Here is a 16,282-nt window from a genome sequence, read left to right on the forward strand (position 1 = left end):
CAACTGGATTAAGATGCGAAGCAGGCAAAAAAAAACTGTGAAGGGGCTAAAAGCAAAGTATTGTGAAATGTGTTGTCTTGTTTGCTGTCTGTCCTTGATTTGATCCATGGTCGTCTGAATCGCGAATACAAATATTTTCTGCATTTCACTGTCAGTTGCTCCCACTCCCCAACTTTGAATGACGAGAGCTTCATTATCACCATCTATCTCAGCTAACTCCATCAAGTTGCGTGAATCCATTACTTCTATCCATGATACCGATACTCCTTTCGCCATCCCACAACGCAGTCGACGCAAAAAGAATTGCAAGCCCCCAAAAGCATAACAGCAACCGGTAACACCACAACTTCCCCAATACTCCAGACCATAGCCTCACTCTAGGCATTAACCGCGATCGGGCCACCATTACCTGCAAATACAGCTCCCCAAATCATCCTTCTCTCATCAGCGCCGTCCCAATCTGTCACACCGCTTCTGCTTCTGCCCTTGCAATCGTAAGTGTAACACCCATCTCTCTCTCTATCCCCGCCCACATCAGCACGGGCGCCTGCGACAACGAAAATGTTCGCACAAACCCTTGCTCCCCAGGCCGCGGCTGGTCCATAGTATTTATCACATTGGAATACCACGTCACTATGGCGGTTGTGTACCTCGTGCCTATGCCGTACACCTTGTTCGCCTGCATCAGCAGTTCGTTCAAGAGCCCAATGAAGAAATACCGAAATCTCCGCATATCAGGTATACCAAATTGAGGGGCGCCTGGTGTGATTATAAATTGTTCCAAGTACAGGAGGCATACGTGCAGGGAGTCCACCCACTCGGGGCCAGAGCGATTTGTCGTTGAGAGGCAGCCTTTGAGGGCGTGCATAGCGGCTTGGAGGTGGTTGTTGGACAGTCTCGCGAGGCAGAACCTTATGGTACCTATGGGCTTGAGGGTATCCGGCCAAGGTCGGGTGGTGAAGATGGCTCTGGTGTGGGCATCGAGGGCCGCCTCTAGTTGTTCGGCGGTGTATGTAAAAACTTGGTTCCCCAAATTAATAAGTTTCATTTCCGTGTCAGCGAAGTCATTGAGAGAGAAGCCCTCATTTGTTGTCAGAGCGGAGATTATCATATGCTCTACTTCGCATCTGATACCTGTATGACATAAGCTAACTGTTTATTAGAAATAATTTGAAACCTTTGACTTACAACTGCAGGTGAAGGAGGCCCTGATCGATAACTCCTGCCTGCGCACCAACACGCCTGCCTTGAGGTCTGTGTACGTTTGCGTTATTTCGTCGCCAGCACGGATCGGCTTCAGTGACCGCAATCGAAGCTGGCCACATTCGAAGACCATAACCGTGTTTGGATCACATGAGTGGTTGATCAAGGACCCTACGAGATCGAGCATTCCTCCGTAACTCTCTTCGCCAGGGGGCTTTATGAGCATACCATTCGAGAGAACCTCAAAAACGTGAGTCCTCCCAGCCTAATGTCCGAAAATGCAATGAAGGCCTTACCTTACAATAAAGATCCTGTATTTTCTCATCCCCAAGCTCCGACTGTATCAAGGTCTCTACATTCGTGACAGTGGTAACAATTATGTCGCTGCTAACGCCATAGGGATTCTGTCCCCGGTGACCCCAGAGGTGACGGAGAGCATCCGCCTCATGGTCCGAGATAGCTCCCAGTTTATGCATCGCGAGCATTCGATACAGCATGCGAGTCAAGAATCCCGCAGTTGGAAACTGAGCTAAAGCATCACACTCGAATTTGTGGTACTCTTCAAAGGACTTCGTGAAGCAGTTCTGACAGAGGTTAGTTAGTATTTGCGTAGTCGACATGGCGAAATTCAAGATAACAGCCAGGATCCTCACCACAGAGCAATACCCACATACTCCGCATACTATGCACATAGTGATCTCGGGTATCGCTATCGCATCGAATGTAGGTTTCATACTATCAATGCCATTAAAATTGGGGGCCATGCTGGCAAAGCAGTAATCGCAAGTAATATGTTGTCGGCCGTCCGCGACACAGGTGACTAATGGCGTCGACCGGAAGATCTCCGATCCTTCGGGAATCGCTTCCTTTGCAAAGAGACCACTGCCATTGTCATGGATCTTTGACGGTAAGATTTCGAGAATGTGTGAGGCGTTGACATTTTGTAAGAGCTGAAGACAGAGTTCTTGGCGGTCGTGCATGGCAGCAGTTTCCGGGAGATTGGCTGGGGGGAGTGCTTGGCTCGCCATTTCAGCTCATGTAACGTATGCTAATCCGTGAGCAATACTCTGTAATAAGAATGGACGGTGCTCAAAATAGTGATACGTTGTGTTGGTAGAATGATTTGAGCGTTCTGGAGATTTGAGAGAAGCCATGTTGAGTGTAGTTTGTTGGTTGCGTGCGGCAGGTGAGAACCGCTTGGTCGTTCCTTCCCAGTGAACACAATTCTTATAACCCAGCAACGCAGCAATAAAATGGAATAAATAAAGTATAGTATATATGTCACTTAGCCTATTGAATTTCAATACCTCCATTTTAAATCGCTAAATTATGTAAAGTTGCAGTTTGTTGGTTGCGCGGCAGCTGCGAACCCCTTGGACGTTCCTTCTCCCAGCGAACATGAATCTTTATAACCCAGCAACGCAGCTATGAAAGTGAACAACGTGGTAATTGGCTAATTATTACTTAGGATGGAACTAGATTTCACTGGCAGGCTGTACTACCACCTCTCTGAACTCCACCCTTGACTTCGATTCCACAACGCCCAGGCGGAAACTAATATGGCTCCCGCTGGCTGCAGGGTCGACTATGCATGGAGAGCAGCCAATGGGGTAAATGTGAAGCTGTGCGAGGAGGAAGGGAAACGGTTTTGTCTCAGGCATAGGCAGGTATGCATCGAGTTACCAAGTCCGCGGCAGGGTATGCAGTCGATAACCTCAGTAACCTCAATAGCCTCAGTAACATTAATATCCTCAATAACCTCAAGAACCTCAAGAACCTCTGGGAACAACTCGGTTCTTCTACATTATACCACCCTGAAGTCTCCCGGTTTAACTTATTGTATGTATAAGTAACATCCATCCAGCATCCAGCATCCAGCTTTTCCGACTTGGCCTGTATTCACATGAAACCCAGAATCCAGAGCGAGTAACCCCTCATATCCCTCATATCACAGTCAGACACAACACCAATATGCCTCACACCACCCTCAAACACAACACCAATCCCTTCAACCCCCCTTACCTTCCCCACCAAACCACGGCCAACGGCGGGCAAAATCGTCAGTGACATATCGAGGCCTTCTCATACGCGGAGAAGGCGGAGAAGGCGGAGGTGCATCGAAATGGCGGGATCGGGCAGGGAGGGGAAGCAGGTAGATTTATTGGCTACCCGGGGGATGTGTGGTGGAAGCCACCCGCTGTGGTGTGAATGCGTGGGATGTTGTGGAATGAGCTCATGTGTGCATACAGTATGGTGGGGTATATGGGATGTAGTTTCCCTGGAGTCAATAATAGAATATTATTGTCTATTAATCCTTTGAATAAATCCAGAAGCTACAATCCAGAAGCTACAACAACTATATCTCTACGTAAAAAATAATTAATAATCGAAAATCGAAAATCAACAATTATCCCATTGTTGAGTTAACAAGTACCCCCGCCAACCCCCCACCACCACCAAAAAACCCACGATCACGTCACCCTGCTTACTAATCAACCCCTCCATACCATTTTATACTTTTCCCCTACCCAAACACCAAGTACCACTTCCACAGCCTCGCGCTACGGCCAACCGAGACGAGGCTACCACAATATCCAGCTTCAATAACCAATCACATCGAGTCTTGGCGTGGATTGCGTGCTTGAGGGGTGTGGTGTGTGGAGGGGGTGGATGGAGGGGTTCATTGCGTTTCTTACCTGGTGCGGGTACAGATTACTCTTCCGCCCACTACTCCCTCCACTAATCACCTATAAGACCACTCTGTCCCTGCTTGTTTTCTTCTCTTTCTGCTCTCTTTCTCCCTCCTCTTCAATCTTCAATCTTCAATCTTCATACTTCTATTACTCACGTAGTAGCTTCGCCATATTCTCATCTCTACAACATCTCCAAATAACGTCACAAACGTCATCATGTCTGCTTCCGAAGAGAGAGCTGCTCCGTAAGTCGGAAGAAACACCCAACACCACCTGATCACAATAATTCCCTCAAAACCCTGAATGGTCCTCGAATCAAGCTCGATCAACCTTCAAAACCCCCCCTCCCCATCTCAGTCTCCTCACAAACTCACTCCACCTCCTTCAGACCGAACCACCCAGCTAACCTCCCCCCCACAGCCTCCGCCTGGGTTCCATCGCCCCCAACTTCAAGGCCGAGACCACCGGCGGCGACATCGACTTCCACGAGTTCATCGGCGACAAGTGGGTGATCTTCTTCTCTCACCCCGAGGACTACACCCCCGTGTGCACCACCGAGCTCGGCGCCTTCGCCAAGCTCGAGCCCGAGTTCACCAAGCGCGGCGCGAAGCTCATCGGCCTCTCCGCCAACACCATCGAGTCCCACGGCGGCTGGATCAAGGATATCGATGAGATCTCCGGGTCCAAGCTGACTTTCCCTATCATTGGCGATAAGCAGCGCCAGATTGCTTTCGCGTATGATATGCTCGATCACCAGGATGCTACCAATGTCGATTCTAAGGGCATTGCTTTCACGATCCGCTCGGTCTTCATCATTGACCCCAAGAAGACTATCCGTACTATCCTTTCTTACCCCGCCTCTACCGGCCGCAACACCGCTGAGGTCCTCCGTATCCTTGACTCCCTCCAGACGTAAGTTTTTTCATTCTTCCTTTCCCTTGCCAGGCTCAAAAACCTAACACCCCCCCGCAGCGGTGACAAGAACCGCATCACCACCCCCATCAACTGGATCCCCGGAGACGACGTCATCGTCCACCCCTCCGTCACCAACGACGAGGCCAAGACCCTCTTCCCCCAGTTCCGCATCGTGAAGCCATACCTGCGCTTCACCCCTCTCCCAAAGGAGAAGACCTCTGCCAACATCTAAGTTAAAAAAGGTGTGGATGTGGTAGGAGATGATGGGACGGGATGGATGGATGGAGTTAAATTTGTTTGTTTTAGCGGAGAGGGGAGGATAGGGGTGTGGTAGTCGAATGAGATGAGATACCCCATGCATGTGTGGATTGTGTTTGTGTGTGATTGCTGTGCTGTGATGATATGTGCTGGTGTTGTGAGATGATGAGGGGGTGTTCATTCATCGATTGACCCTGATCAACCCGTGGGGGTTTTGAATATAACCGGCAGCTGCGACTGGTGCTTGCTTGGTGACCGTTCCTTCCATGCCTACCAGGATTTGAAGGTTTTAAGGAAGCTGCGATCGAGGCTTGCTTGATAATCATTCCTTCCATATCTAGAACTTATAACGTTCTAAGTTAGTTGCGACTGAGGCTTGCTTTCTAATCGTTCCTTCAATATCTATAACTTATAACCTCTTGAGGAAGCTGCGATTGAGGCTGCTTTATGATCATTCCTTCATATTCAGAAGTTCAACAACGTTCCGAGGAAGTTGCGATGGAAGGCTTGCTTGGTAATCGTTCTTTCCAATATAAGCTTTAGAAAGCTTTGAAGAAGCTGCGATCGAGGTTGTTTACTTCCCCCCTTCCGCAGTCAATGTAGTCAAATCCTCTCGACTCATCAAGCTCTAAACAGCTTCCCCTCGAGCTCACTTACTACATATAGGGCCCCCAATCCAATGGTATATAAATATACGTTCCACTGATATTCAATAGAACTCATTGTAGCCACCCATTGCGTGTTCCCATCTGCCGAGCACAGCTTTTAATGTGTGATAGAAGTAAAATGCGGGAGCATCAATTATGATACACGAACGAAACAATTAATTTAATTTTACTGCTTGCTTTTAATATATTTGCACGATTTTAAGTTAACACCATGTTTCATTTAGACTTCGTCTTTATACCGAGATTAATGCACGTTAATATTTAGTGTGCATATATTCAAACAAACAATTAATAAACTTTCCTGCAAACGCCAATTTAAAAGGTGTCTAAAACGTGTATCCCCAGGGTCCATCAAACACATACCCCAGCCCCTTTACAAAACCCCAAATCCCAAACAACCAGAACAACCAAACCCTCAAAATCCCACCCCCCCAACATTTCAGCCACCAAAACACCTCCGCCCCCAATCTTTCATCCGATCTCTCTACTGCATATACTACTGTAACCCCCCCCTAAAATCACGTGTCACCCCAGCCATGCGGCCCTCCATTTCATCCCATCATCATCTCGCCTCCAGCGCCTCAGCGCTTGGACCACCCACGCTACAGCACTACGCAACCACGCAACCACGCACTTCCCACGCTACGGGGTCAAAGCGCGCGGTCCCCGCGTTTAGGCTGTGAGTGGAGTAGAGTAGAGTGAAGGAGTCTAGTTTGTTCGCACAACGAACGGGACGACGACAGACAGGACAGGACGACGGCTTAGGCTTTGAGTGTGCGACAGCTTGACGATCAGGACGACTTTATACGACTTTTTTTTGAGGGTACGAGAGAGAGAATTTGAGGGCTAGGAAGCCATTGGAAAGACAGAGTTTTTTGGGGCCAAGATTCGTTGGGTTTGGAGATTGGGTTAGGAAACGACGGTGTCAGATACAAGGTGTCAACCACGACCACAAGAACAGAAGAGCATAGCTGAACGAACTACACGAATACAACAGCAACAGCAACTCCGCCGGTGATCGAGCAGCACACAAATCCATCCATCCACCCAAACCACGCACCCACCAACCCACACCGATTCGATCGAAACCCACCCACCACACCGCGGCTTCGCCGCAACCACACACATCAGATGTCACGCCCCATCCTCCACCGCGCCAGCACCATGGACAGCGCGACCGCCAGCGGCAGCAGCGGGGACGCCTACACGCGGCGTCGCGAGGGCGAGTCTCCCTATCTCGGGACCGCGAATGGGCACCCTTCCTCCAGCCTGCCATCGCGGGGGTTCGAGGACGACGGGAGAGGAGGAGGAGGAGATGATGCAGGAGGGGGGCATTCGAGCTCCACGCCTCGCAGCGCGGGGTCGGCTGCTAGTCCTGCGCAGCCTGGGAGTGGGGGCCCGAGTGGTGGAGGGGGAGGCGGGGGAACGCATTTGTCGGGGTTGATGTGTAATGTGCATCGTACTACGGGGAGGGAGCCTCATGCGCTTGTTGGGGCGACGACGACGATATTGGGGGATAAATTGTATGTCTTTGGCGGGAAGATACTTTCGCGTACGCGCGCGGCGTTGACGGCGGATTTGTATGAGTTGGATCTCATCAGGCGGCATTGGACGAAGCTTGAGCCTTCGGGGGCGGCGGTGCCGCCGAGGTACTTTCATAGTATGTGTTCGGTCGGCGATACGAAGTTGGTGTGTTATGGTGGCATGTCGCCTGCTACTGGTGCGAATGGACAGCCCCTGCCACCGGCGCCGCCGCAGAATGGACAGGAGGCGCAGCCGGAGGTGGTGGTCATGTCTGATATTCATATCTATGATGCGCCGACTAATACGTGGACGTATGTCCCGACGTCTGATACGCCGCAGGGGCGGTACGCGCATTGTGCTACGATCTTGCCTTCAGCGGCGTCCTTTGCGAATGCGTCTTCTGCACCCTTGTCAGCTCTTCAGCATAACCCCGCTGGGGAGAACCCTAATCAGGGCGTGCTAGGTGTGCATATCGATGGCACAGGCGGAGCTGAGATGGTCGTTGTCGGCGGCCAAGACAGCGCAAACCACTACATCGAGCAAATCAGCGTCTTCAACCTCCGCTCCCTCTCCTGGACACGCACCCAACTCCTCGGAAAAAGCTGCGGCGCCTACCGCAGCGTCGTCGCCCCCGTCTCCGCCACCGTAGCCTCACGCATCGGAAAGGGAAACTCCAAACCCGACACCACGCCCGGCCCAGACCGCGACACAGCATCCTCGATGCTCATCTACAGTAACTACAACTTCCTCGACGTGAAACTGGAGCTCCAACTCCGCGGCTCCGACGGCTCTCTGGTCGAGAAACCCATGTCCGGCGCCTTTACCCCTCCTGGCCTGCGCTTCCCCAACGGCGCGGTAATCGCTAATACCTTCGTGGTAAGCGGGACGTACCTCACCTCCTCCAAACAGGAATACGCGCTCTGGGCCCTCGATCTACCATCCCTAACATGGTCCCGCATCGACGCCGGCGGCAACGTCTTCTCCACCGGCTCCTGGAACCGCGGCGTCCTCTGGTCGCGACGCTCTGCGTTCGTGGTGCTGGGTTCGAGGAAAAGGGCGCTGGTGGATGATTATAACCACCGTCGTCTCAATTTTAGCGATGTTTGCGTGGTGGAGTTAGAGGCGTTCGGGTTGTATGAGAATCCCCGCCGTGCGTCCCCGTCGAGCTCTTATGTCTCTGCTTCTGCTGCGCTACCTGCATCTCGCCCTGGACCGTGGCAGCCAGGCGGACGCACTTTGAGCGCTGCGGCGGAAGAACTCGGCGCGCTGGCAATGGCTGCCACAGAGGTGGCGGATATGGATATCCTCGCCGTAGGGGGTGAGCGCGTCCCCGTCAACTCGCGCCTCCTCGCTCGGCGATGGGGTGCGTACATCGAGACGCTCGAGCGCGAAGGCACAGCCGTGCAAGAAGGTGTTGATGTCGCCACGCTCCGCGGCGGGGAATCAGGTCGTCGTATCAGCGGTTCCACCATCACGGGGTCCGGCGGGGGAGGAAGGCCAAGGACGCTGTATATGCCTCATACTGTCCTGACTATCCAGGCGCTCGTTGCGTATCTCTACTCTGGTAGTCTGCCGAGGGGGTGTACACCGCAGGTTTTATGTAGTTTGTTGCAAGTCGCTAGACCGTATCGCGTGGAGGGACTGCTGGAGGCGGTGGTGGAGGGGTTGCATGGGGTGTTGGATTCGAGGAATGCGGCGGCGGTGTTTAATGCTGCTGCTATGGGGGCTGGTGGCGGGAGAGGTGTGGGAGAAGGGGGAGCGTGGGAGGAGGAGAGGGGTGGTGGTGGGGGTGGGGGAGGGGGAGGGAGGGATGATAGGGGCTGGGATGGCGGGGATGGGGGGAGCGAGGGGGGGAGTGGGAGTGAAGGCGGAGGCTGGGATAGGGGGGGGAGGGAGGAGTGGAGGGGCGGGGTGAGCGCGGTTATTGGGTTGCAGAAGAGGGGGTTGAGGGGGTTGATGGAGGGGAGGAGGTTGAGGGAACGGGGGATGAGTGCGGGGAGGCAGCAGCAGGAGGTGGGGTTGGGGATTAGTTAGTGGGGGTTGGAAGGGGGGGGGTGTATGTTTGATGGTTAGGATGGGGGGCCGGGGGGTGGGGGGTGGGTAGATAGATTGGTTGGATTGGATTGGATTGGGAAAGTGGCATAGCCAGCGGGAGAATTTTGGTCTATTTTTTCGTTTCTATGGATTGAAGTTGGGCACACAACAGGTTATTTTTCTTCAATGGCAAATATTGAATCTGTCGATCACTGGAAAGGGGATATGAGATAAGTGATAATTAGACATGATTTTGCCCTGAGTGGCGACTAAGAAACGATGATAAGAGCAGAGCAGAGAGTATCCTGATCTAGCAACAACATTACCAATGGAAGAGTCGTTGGGTTCACAACGGGACATGAACTACAAATTGCAAACTCGCGAAAAGAAAACAGGAACGGTGAACTTCAAATCGCAAGCTCACCAAAAACACGCTTTGATGCATGGCGCATACGCGCCGCACACTGTGGTAGTAGTGGAGACGAGGTGAGAAGAGAGAGCGGTGGCGAGGAGAGGGGCGGTGGTGGTGACAGTGGAGTGGTGAGAGGATTAGTACGACAGCGTTCAGATCGTCTGGGACATCACCATCTGGAATTCCCATCGTATGGCATTGGTTCTTGAACTCCGGGATCGAAATTCTCGTGTGGATGTCTTTGGCTTCTGCCATATATTCAGCTAAGCTTCGACCTCGTTGATGGAAGTTGTTCAACTCTGCCGCCACTCTGCCGCCACTCTTTGCCGCAGAAACGGCCTTTGGCGGACTTCATCCCTTCCATATATAGCCACCAGTAAACTAACCTGTTTGATTTCTGATTCTACAGTAGACAAGGTGGTTATTTGTTACAATAATCCATACGAAGCTACAGCCAGATAAGACGATCAGGGCGTCAATCCATTTTACTGAATCATTTTGCTTGTCGACTCTGCGGTCATCTGCGGTCAACAAAACAACATCTCAAGCGTCAGATACGAACAAAGTGTTTTTCATTCCCAGTCCTAATCATCAATACACACCATCGGATATTACGCAGCGTTCAACGGCTTGCGTGCCCAAACTCGTCTCCTAAAAGCATTGTTAGCATCAAGCAATTCCACCCCCCGCAAGAAACCGGAAAAAACTCACGTAAAATGATAAATATGCAACCCCACCGCCGCCCCCTCCGTCAACTCCCTCCTCACCTTCGCCACATAAACCCTCACCTCATCCGCACTCCACGGCGTCGGCCTTCCATGCTTCGTCAACAACCACATCGCCCACCCCTCCAGCCCACTCTTCCAATGCACCGCATTCACCCTTCCCGCATCCTTATACACCGGATGCTTCGGCCACTCGCCAATGGGGCACTTATACAATTTCTCCCTGATCTCGGTGAACCCCGCCGCGGCGATCGAGTCGCGCATCGTGGTTTGGGTGTTTAGGGGGCGCCCGGCGTCGGAGGCGCAGTCGAGGAAGGTCTGGCCCCAGCCGGCCAGGAGGGAGTCGGGCTTGAGAGAGCCGTCGTCGGACATGACGCGTACGTCGAGCTCGACTTGTTCTATCCAGCCGCCAGGTTGGAGGTTACTGGGGAGACGGTTAGTAGAGTGGACGGGTAAGCGGGGGGGGGGGGGCAGACGCACTCGTAGCATTGCCTGTAAAGCTTTGCCCACTCGTCTTGTTTGAAGGCGCCGAGGAGGAGGCGGAGATGGATCAGGTCGAACTTGTTGTTCCATGTCCAGTCTTGGGTGATGTCGTCTACTTCAAAGATGCAGTTGGGGGGGACCCAGGTTACGGGTGGGGGGTAGAGGTCAACCCCGTGGACGGTAACTAAGATACATCGTCAGCTCAGTGGGGACGTTGGCAGGCACATGTCGACCTACTCCCAGGAAACCTGTCGGCGACTTGAACGGCCCACGTTCCGTCTCCGGTGCCGAGGTCGATGATATGCTACTCGGAGGGTTAGCAGGCAGTCTCAACTGCGGAATGAGCATTGACTTACCTGAGCATTCGCCGGAATGGGGGAGCGGAAGAGGGTGTTCTCTTCCTGACAATCGAGGATCTGGTACACGAGGTGGCCAGCCTCGAAGGTCTCGAATTGCTGCTCGTCAGACGGTCCCCAGTACTTATCTTCTCTTACTGTCTGATAGCGCCTGCCATTCTCTATGTATCCCCTGTACATAGAGGACGCAATAGAGGTTGTCTCACTGCCGACTATTAGAGGGTGTTCTATCTGAAAAGGGGCTGCGCAGAGCACTCACGATTGGGAGTCATCGCCACCATACGCGGAGTCCTCGTCATCCTGCGCGAGGGAAGGTAAGAAACGGCACCAAAGATGCTAGCAAGCATACATAGTATAAGAACTCACGATCTCTACGAGTCCATCCTCCGGGAGTGGCTCCTGTGGTATCTCGGCGTATGCTGGAGCTGTTGGGGCTCCCGGGGATGAGGCTAGGGGAGGGGTTCTGGATTTGCCAGCAGACCCGACTGACGCCGGGGAGCTCGGTTTCGGTGGAGAGCTCGATTTGGCCGGAGAGCTAGGTTTCGGCGGAGAAGCAGAGATCTGCACCGGGGCCGACGCTGCCACGTTCTGAACGTCTGGGGATGCTGGATCCGTCATGTTAGAGTAGGATGAGGATGTGCGGCGTAGAGGCGTGGGCGCTTGACTCGTAAAAAGCCGGGCATATATGTAGGGTATGTAGGTATTTTAGTTTCCCCTCACCACTTTAGCGTCGGTTTTTTAATATTTGGTAAGAAGTGGCCAAGAAGTGGCTAAGAAGTAGCTGCCTATTAAAACAGGTTTTGTAGAAGGGACATAAGTCGCAGCTTCGCTCTGGTCACTTTAATGTATATTTTAGTATTTTATACGTAAACAAGTTGTAGAGTCGTATTTAGGATATTGTGATCACCTCAATAGTGAGATTTATCCCGTGTTGATGTCCCTTAGGGTGAGGTTCTAGCTTTATGGGGTATGCTAATGGAAGTATACTACCCTAAGAAAACTAAAGAAAACTCCCCCTTAGTACTTTCGTAGCTAGAGTTAGCTGGGGGTTAGCCGTAGGGGTTTGACCCACTAGAATGACAGCTACTAATGTAATTATTCGTTCTAGGTACCACCGTGCAGAGTACAGTACATAGAAGTAAGGTTGCTGAAACCTGTAGTTTAATAGATAGTTTCGCAATCAAGAAGACGACGTGGAGAGTTATTTGTACGTACGTTAGAAGAGCTACCAAGAAGATTATAGAGAACACGAAGCCATTCCCTCCCTATCTCCTGCCTCCTTAGCAGGTCCAAACCATTTACTCTAGGACCGCACCGGTACCGGACCGTACCGCGGCGCACCGAGCGCTCATTGCCATGTGGAAGTTGTGGTTGTGGAATTACCTAACTAGGTATTACTTTACCCCACTCGTAACAGAAACTGCGTACTCCGCTCAATATTCAACTACATAACCCCTCTTTTACATACAGACACACAGATAACAGAGTAGTATCTGCAGCCAGTATGCTAGATTTCCAAGGATCCTCCGCGGACTACTAGGACTAACCCACGTGTTATCATCGTTCTAACATCCTAGGCTTACTGGACTCGTAACAGTTCCACATAACTTGCCTTAGTTAGTCTCCTACCAGTTATTTGTTCGTAACATTGAAATAAAGTGGTCTCCCTGCTGTGTCACACACACTCTCTGATTATCCATCTCCATCCCCTCACATTCGCCTCCAGTCTGTCGGGTTTCAACAATCAAATCAACCACCATCATTCACTGCCGCTGCCCACCATGACAGCCACCAACACTGATCCTCTCCCCTCCCGGATCCTCGCCGGCGTATCAATCCCCGACACCCCCCTCATCGCCAAGGCCCTCGAGTTCGCGCGCGCCCACAGCGACGACTTCGCCTACAACCACATCATCCGCTCCATGCTTTTGGGGTTCATCATCAGCGCTAAGATCCCGTCCATCGCCGATCGCGACCTCGAGGTCCACGCCGTCGCGGCCCTTCTGCACGACATCGGCTGGGACCCAACCGGCGAGCTGGTGTCGGAGGATAAGCGCTTCGAGGTCGACGGCGCGAATGCCGCGCGGGACTTCCTCCATCGCGAGGTCCCGCACTGGGATAAGCATCGCGTGCAGCTGGTCTGGGATGCGATCGCGTTGCATACTATTGGCTCGGTGGTGTTCTATAAGGAGGCGGAGGTGCAGGCGTCCAGTTATGGGATTTGGGCCGATTTTCAGGGGCCGGATCGCGTGCAGGGGGGCTTGTTGACGTGGGAGGAGTATAATAAGGTTGTGGAGGAGTTTCCGAGGTTGGAGCTGATGGCGAACTTGAAGAAGGTGATGTGTCACTTGTGTGTTACGAAGCCGCAGACGACTTATGATAATACTGTTGGAGAGTGGGGTGATAAGTATGTTGATACTTATGATCGCAAGGGGAAGCTGACCCAGGATCTGTTGGATACGTGCGATCTCGACTCGAGGTAGTCGTGGAATAGCGTTGCTTTTCATCGTGGCTTCATGAATTACGATTAGCTAGGAGGATCAACTGGAGACTTTACGAACGATTGTGAAAGGTCACTTTTAGTCATTAGTTTACGAATAATTATAACGATCAATCCAACTCAAGCCCCTTCTATGCGTGTGCATGGTACAAGGTTATCATTGTGATAACGCATCTTAATACAAGTGGGATTGATATCTGTTTACTAGTTCAAGCACTGCGTATCTAATAGATCTAAGACCTAACAATGATTCTTTCTTATTCATCAACTATTATCATGTAGATTGTAATTTAAATGATAGTATCTCAACATGAATGGAGTAGTATTTAATATAAATGGCTCGAAAATGAAACCTCCTCTTTTCGCCAAAATGCAACGCCGCTGAAGACTCAAAAAGGAAAATAACAAGCCGGCAATCCAACTGCTGCATCTACCTCATCAGCACCTCTCATTTCTATCTTCTGCAAACCTGACCATGTACCAACCCCCACACAGCCCTTGTATAGCACTTCACCCCTCCCTTAGCCATCCACACCGCCACAGCCACCCCAATCACCGGCACCACCAGCGCCCCGGCAGCCAAAATCACATTCCCCTGATGCCGACTCGCCTCCACAACCTCACTATACCTCATATTCCCAAAGCTAACCCTCGAATACTGCGTCGCCCACCCCAGCGCCGGGAAATACTGACTCAGCGTCTCCTCCAAGCGCTTCCTCAGCTTGTAAAGCGGGGACACAACACCCTCGCGCATCTCGACGTAGTTAGCCAGCGCGAGGGCACCGATGGCTGCTGCGTCGGGGGCGCGGAGGGCGGTGTAACGGTCTAGTGATTCTGGGGTTGGGGTGATGGAGGGGGGAAGGAGGTCGAAGAGGACGCGCACGTCTTCGAGGCCAGCGTTCATGCCCTGGCCGTAGAAGGGGACCATAGCGTGTGCAGCGTCACCGAGGATGACGGCCGAGGCGCGGAAGTGGTAAGGGGAGCAGGTGAGGGAGATCAAGGGGAGGTGGGGGTTTGCCTCGAACTGGGCTATGAGAGAGGCAGGGGGGATGAGGGCGGTGACGCCGGGGAAGGAGGCGTTGAAGAAGGCGGGGATGGTGGAGGGGTCGGTGGCGAGGCAGGAGAACTCGCCAGAGGGGAGGAAGAGTGTGCAGGTGAAGGAGCCGTCGAGGGAGGGGATCGCGATGAACATCCTGTCGCTGCCGGGCCAGATGTGGAGGTGGTTGGGGGAGATGGCGTGTTTGGAGGTTGAGGTGGGGTTGGCTTTTGGGGTGATGGTGAATTCGCACCAGAGCGTGTCGATGTACTCTTGCCTGTAGTCCATGCGTGTGTACTTCATAAGGTGGTAGCGGGTGGCGGAGTGGGCACCGTCGGCGCCGATGAGGAGGTCGAAGGTGATTTCGATTTCTTGCGTTTCGCCGGCGGGGGATTTTGTCTCGAGCCAGGCTTTGTTGTCGGCGAAGTTTGCGCCGACGAGCTTGTGGTTGAAGAAGATCTTCACGTTGGGCATTGATTCTAGCTCGTCAAGGAGGTGCTTGTTCAGTCCGCCACGGTCAACGGCGAAAATGGTCTGACGATGTTAGAAGGGTTTGATAGGGATGTGAGATGACTTACCCTGCCGTGGATATCGTAGTCCTGGGCTTCTTCGTAGATGCTTCCCGAAGCTTTCTTGCCGTGGATCATACGGCCTCGCATGGGGATGGTGTCGGCCATGATGCGCTCAAGTAAGCCGTCTCTTCCACTGGCCCGCAGGGAATTGATCCCACGCTCGGAGAGGGCGAGATTGATGGACCGGGTAAAATTCAACGGTGTTGTTGAAGGGTCGCGGAGATCTGTTACGTATTAGATTCTGCCTCGGAGAGATGAAAATGCACGTAGTTCCTGCATGACTGGGAACTCTCAAAATGAGATGCTTCTCGAATCGGCACAAAACCATGACAAAACCCCAATGGATGACAAAGGAACATAGCAACTGCGTATAAAAAAGAATATATATTCGTAGGCGATAGATAATAAATGATATAATTACCATTGCGTAGCTCATACACCTCCACCTCAAAGCCCCGTTCAGCCGCATATATGGCGGCCAGCGCTCCCACCGGCCCCGCGCCGACGACGACAATCTTGCTCTTTGTCCCCGATTCATGCTGATTTTGGCTTTCCCGACCATCCGAGACAGAATCCGAACCCCGAGAGCCCGTGACCGTCGATGTCACGCCTGGCTGGTGCTGCTCTGAGTCTGAGCCGAGGTCTGACTCGACGATGGAATATGAAGAATCCATGGTGCGAATAATAAGTATGTGCGTATAGACAAAATATATACAGAAAAAGAAAAGGAAACAGATGGGAAATGACGGAGCTTTAAGCAAATATTGTTACGCAAACCATGGCGTGTCACTCGGGGCAAAAGATGAGGCCGATGACACTCCGATGAGTAAACTTTAAACAAGCTTTAAAACGTGCCAAGCCATTTTATTCTAGCCTCGTGGAAATTGTTCAGCCTCGTCATGA

The 16,282-nt window shown here is 52.2% G+C and overlaps 6 protein-coding genes across 6 annotated transcripts; 3 read left to right on the forward strand and 3 right to left on the reverse strand.

Annotated features, from left to right (window-relative positions):
* Window positions 1-348: 348 nt before the first annotated feature.
* On the reverse strand, window positions 349-2,231 carry VE01_03531 (uncharacterized protein; the record flags this gene model as incomplete). Its single annotated transcript, XM_018273018.2, has 4 exons — window positions 349-1,134; window positions 1,189-1,444; window positions 1,500-1,787; window positions 1,887-2,231. The coding sequence occupies 4 exons, from the start codon at window positions 2,229-2,231 to the stop codon at window positions 464-466; spliced, it is 1,560 nt and encodes a 519-aa protein (XP_018132302.1). The 3' UTR covers window positions 349-463.
* A 1,677-nt stretch (window positions 2,232-3,908) lies between these two features.
* VE01_03532 (uncharacterized protein) lies at window positions 3,909-5,169 on the forward strand. The gene is made up of 3 exons (XM_018273019.2): window positions 3,909-4,141; window positions 4,317-4,808; window positions 4,869-5,169. The coding sequence occupies exons 1-3, from the start codon at window positions 4,113-4,115 to the stop codon at window positions 5,041-5,043; spliced, it is 696 nt and encodes a 231-aa protein (XP_018132210.1). The 5' UTR covers window positions 3,909-4,112; the 3' UTR covers window positions 5,044-5,169.
* Window positions 5,170-6,168: 999 nt separating this feature from the next.
* On the forward strand, window positions 6,169-9,295 carry VE01_03533 (uncharacterized protein; the record flags this gene model as incomplete). The annotated part of the gene is made up of 1 exon (XM_018273020.2): window positions 6,169-9,295. The coding sequence occupies exon 1, from the start codon at window positions 6,869-6,871 to the stop codon at window positions 9,293-9,295; it is 2,427 nt and encodes an 808-aa protein (XP_018132211.2). The 5' UTR covers window positions 6,169-6,868.
* Window positions 9,296-9,980: 685 nt separating this feature from the next.
* On the reverse strand, window positions 9,981-12,256 carry VE01_03534 (uncharacterized protein). The gene is made up of 8 exons (XM_018273021.2): window positions 11,638-12,256; window positions 11,531-11,571; window positions 11,272-11,476; window positions 11,153-11,219; window positions 10,913-11,099; window positions 10,419-10,856; window positions 10,310-10,358; window positions 9,981-10,228 (listed from the first exon to the last, which is right to left on the reverse strand). The coding sequence occupies exons 1-7, from the start codon at window positions 11,887-11,889 to the stop codon at window positions 10,319-10,321; spliced, it is 1,230 nt and encodes a 409-aa protein (XP_018132212.1). The 5' UTR covers window positions 11,890-12,256; the 3' UTR covers window positions 9,981-10,228; window positions 10,310-10,318.
* A 649-nt stretch (window positions 12,257-12,905) lies between these two features.
* VE01_03535 (uncharacterized protein) lies at window positions 12,906-13,886 on the forward strand. Its single transcript, XM_018273022.2, has one exon. It carries the CDS (start codon window positions 13,053-13,055, stop codon window positions 13,752-13,754), a length of 702 nt encoding a protein of 233 aa, XP_018132213.1. The 5' UTR covers window positions 12,906-13,052; the 3' UTR covers window positions 13,755-13,886.
* A 126-nt stretch (window positions 13,887-14,012) lies between these two features.
* Window positions 14,013-16,193, reverse strand: BNA4 (kynurenine 3-monooxygenase, mitochondrial precursor (Biosynthesis of nicotinic acid protein 4)). Its single transcript, XM_059463536.1, has 3 exons — window positions 15,801-16,193; window positions 15,386-15,603; window positions 14,013-15,341 (listed from the first exon to the last, which is right to left on the reverse strand). The coding sequence occupies exons 1-3, from the start codon at window positions 16,051-16,053 to the stop codon at window positions 14,226-14,228; spliced, it is 1,587 nt and encodes a 528-aa protein (XP_059319854.1). The 5' UTR covers window positions 16,054-16,193; the 3' UTR covers window positions 14,013-14,225.
* Window positions 16,194-16,282: the final 89 nt, after the last annotated feature.

This window comes from Pseudogymnoascus verrucosus (assembly GCF_001662655.1).
Source record: "Pseudogymnoascus verrucosus strain UAMH 10579 unplaced genomic scaffold scaffold_11, whole genome shotgun sequence".
NCBI classification, from domain to species: domain Eukaryota; kingdom Fungi; phylum Ascomycota; class Leotiomycetes; order Thelebolales; family Thelebolaceae; genus Pseudogymnoascus; species Pseudogymnoascus verrucosus.

What these genes read in the sequence shown, in the direction of transcription:
- BNA4 (XM_059463536.1), bottom strand. Translation starts at nt 16,053, where the DNA reads ATGGATTCTTCATATTCCATCGTCGAGTCAGACCTCGGCTCAGACTCA. An exon ending in GGTGTATGAGCTACGCAATG is followed by an intron (nt 15,604 to 15,800) that starts GTAATTATATCA and finishes AATACGTAACAG; the next exon opens with ATCTCCGCGACCCTTCAACA. An exon ending in ACTACGATATCCACGGCAGG is followed by an intron (nt 15,342 to 15,385) that starts GTAAGTCATCTC and finishes TAACATCGTCAG; the next exon opens with ACCATTTTCGCCGTTGACCG.
- VE01_03534 (XM_018273021.2), bottom strand. Translation starts at nt 11,889, where the DNA reads ATGACGGATCCAGCATCCCCAGACGTTCAGAACGTGGCAGCGTCGGCC. An exon ending in GGTGGCGATGACTCCCAATC is followed by an intron (nt 11,477 to 11,530) that starts GTGAGTGCTCTG and finishes AATAGTCGGCAG; the next exon opens with TGAGACAACCTCTATTGCGT. An exon ending in CTTTACAGGCAATGCTACGA is followed by an intron (nt 10,857 to 10,912) that starts GTGCGTCTGCCC and finishes CCGTCTCCCCAG; the next exon opens with TAACCTCCAACCTGGCGGCT.
- VE01_03532 (XM_018273019.2), top strand. Translation starts at nt 4,113, where the DNA reads ATGTCTGCTTCCGAAGAGAGAGCTGCTCC. An exon ending in TCCGAAGAGAGAGCTGCTCC is followed by an intron (nt 4,142 to 4,316) that starts GTAAGTCGGAAG and finishes TCCCCCCCACAG; the next exon opens with CCTCCGCCTGGGTTCCATCG. An exon ending in ATCCTTGACTCCCTCCAGAC is followed by an intron (nt 4,809 to 4,868) that starts GTAAGTTTTTTC and finishes ACCCCCCCGCAG; the next exon opens with CGGTGACAAGAACCGCATCA.
- VE01_03535 (XM_018273022.2), top strand. Translation starts at nt 13,053, where the DNA reads ATGACAGCCACCAACACTGATCCTCTCCCCTCCCGGATCCTCGCCGGC.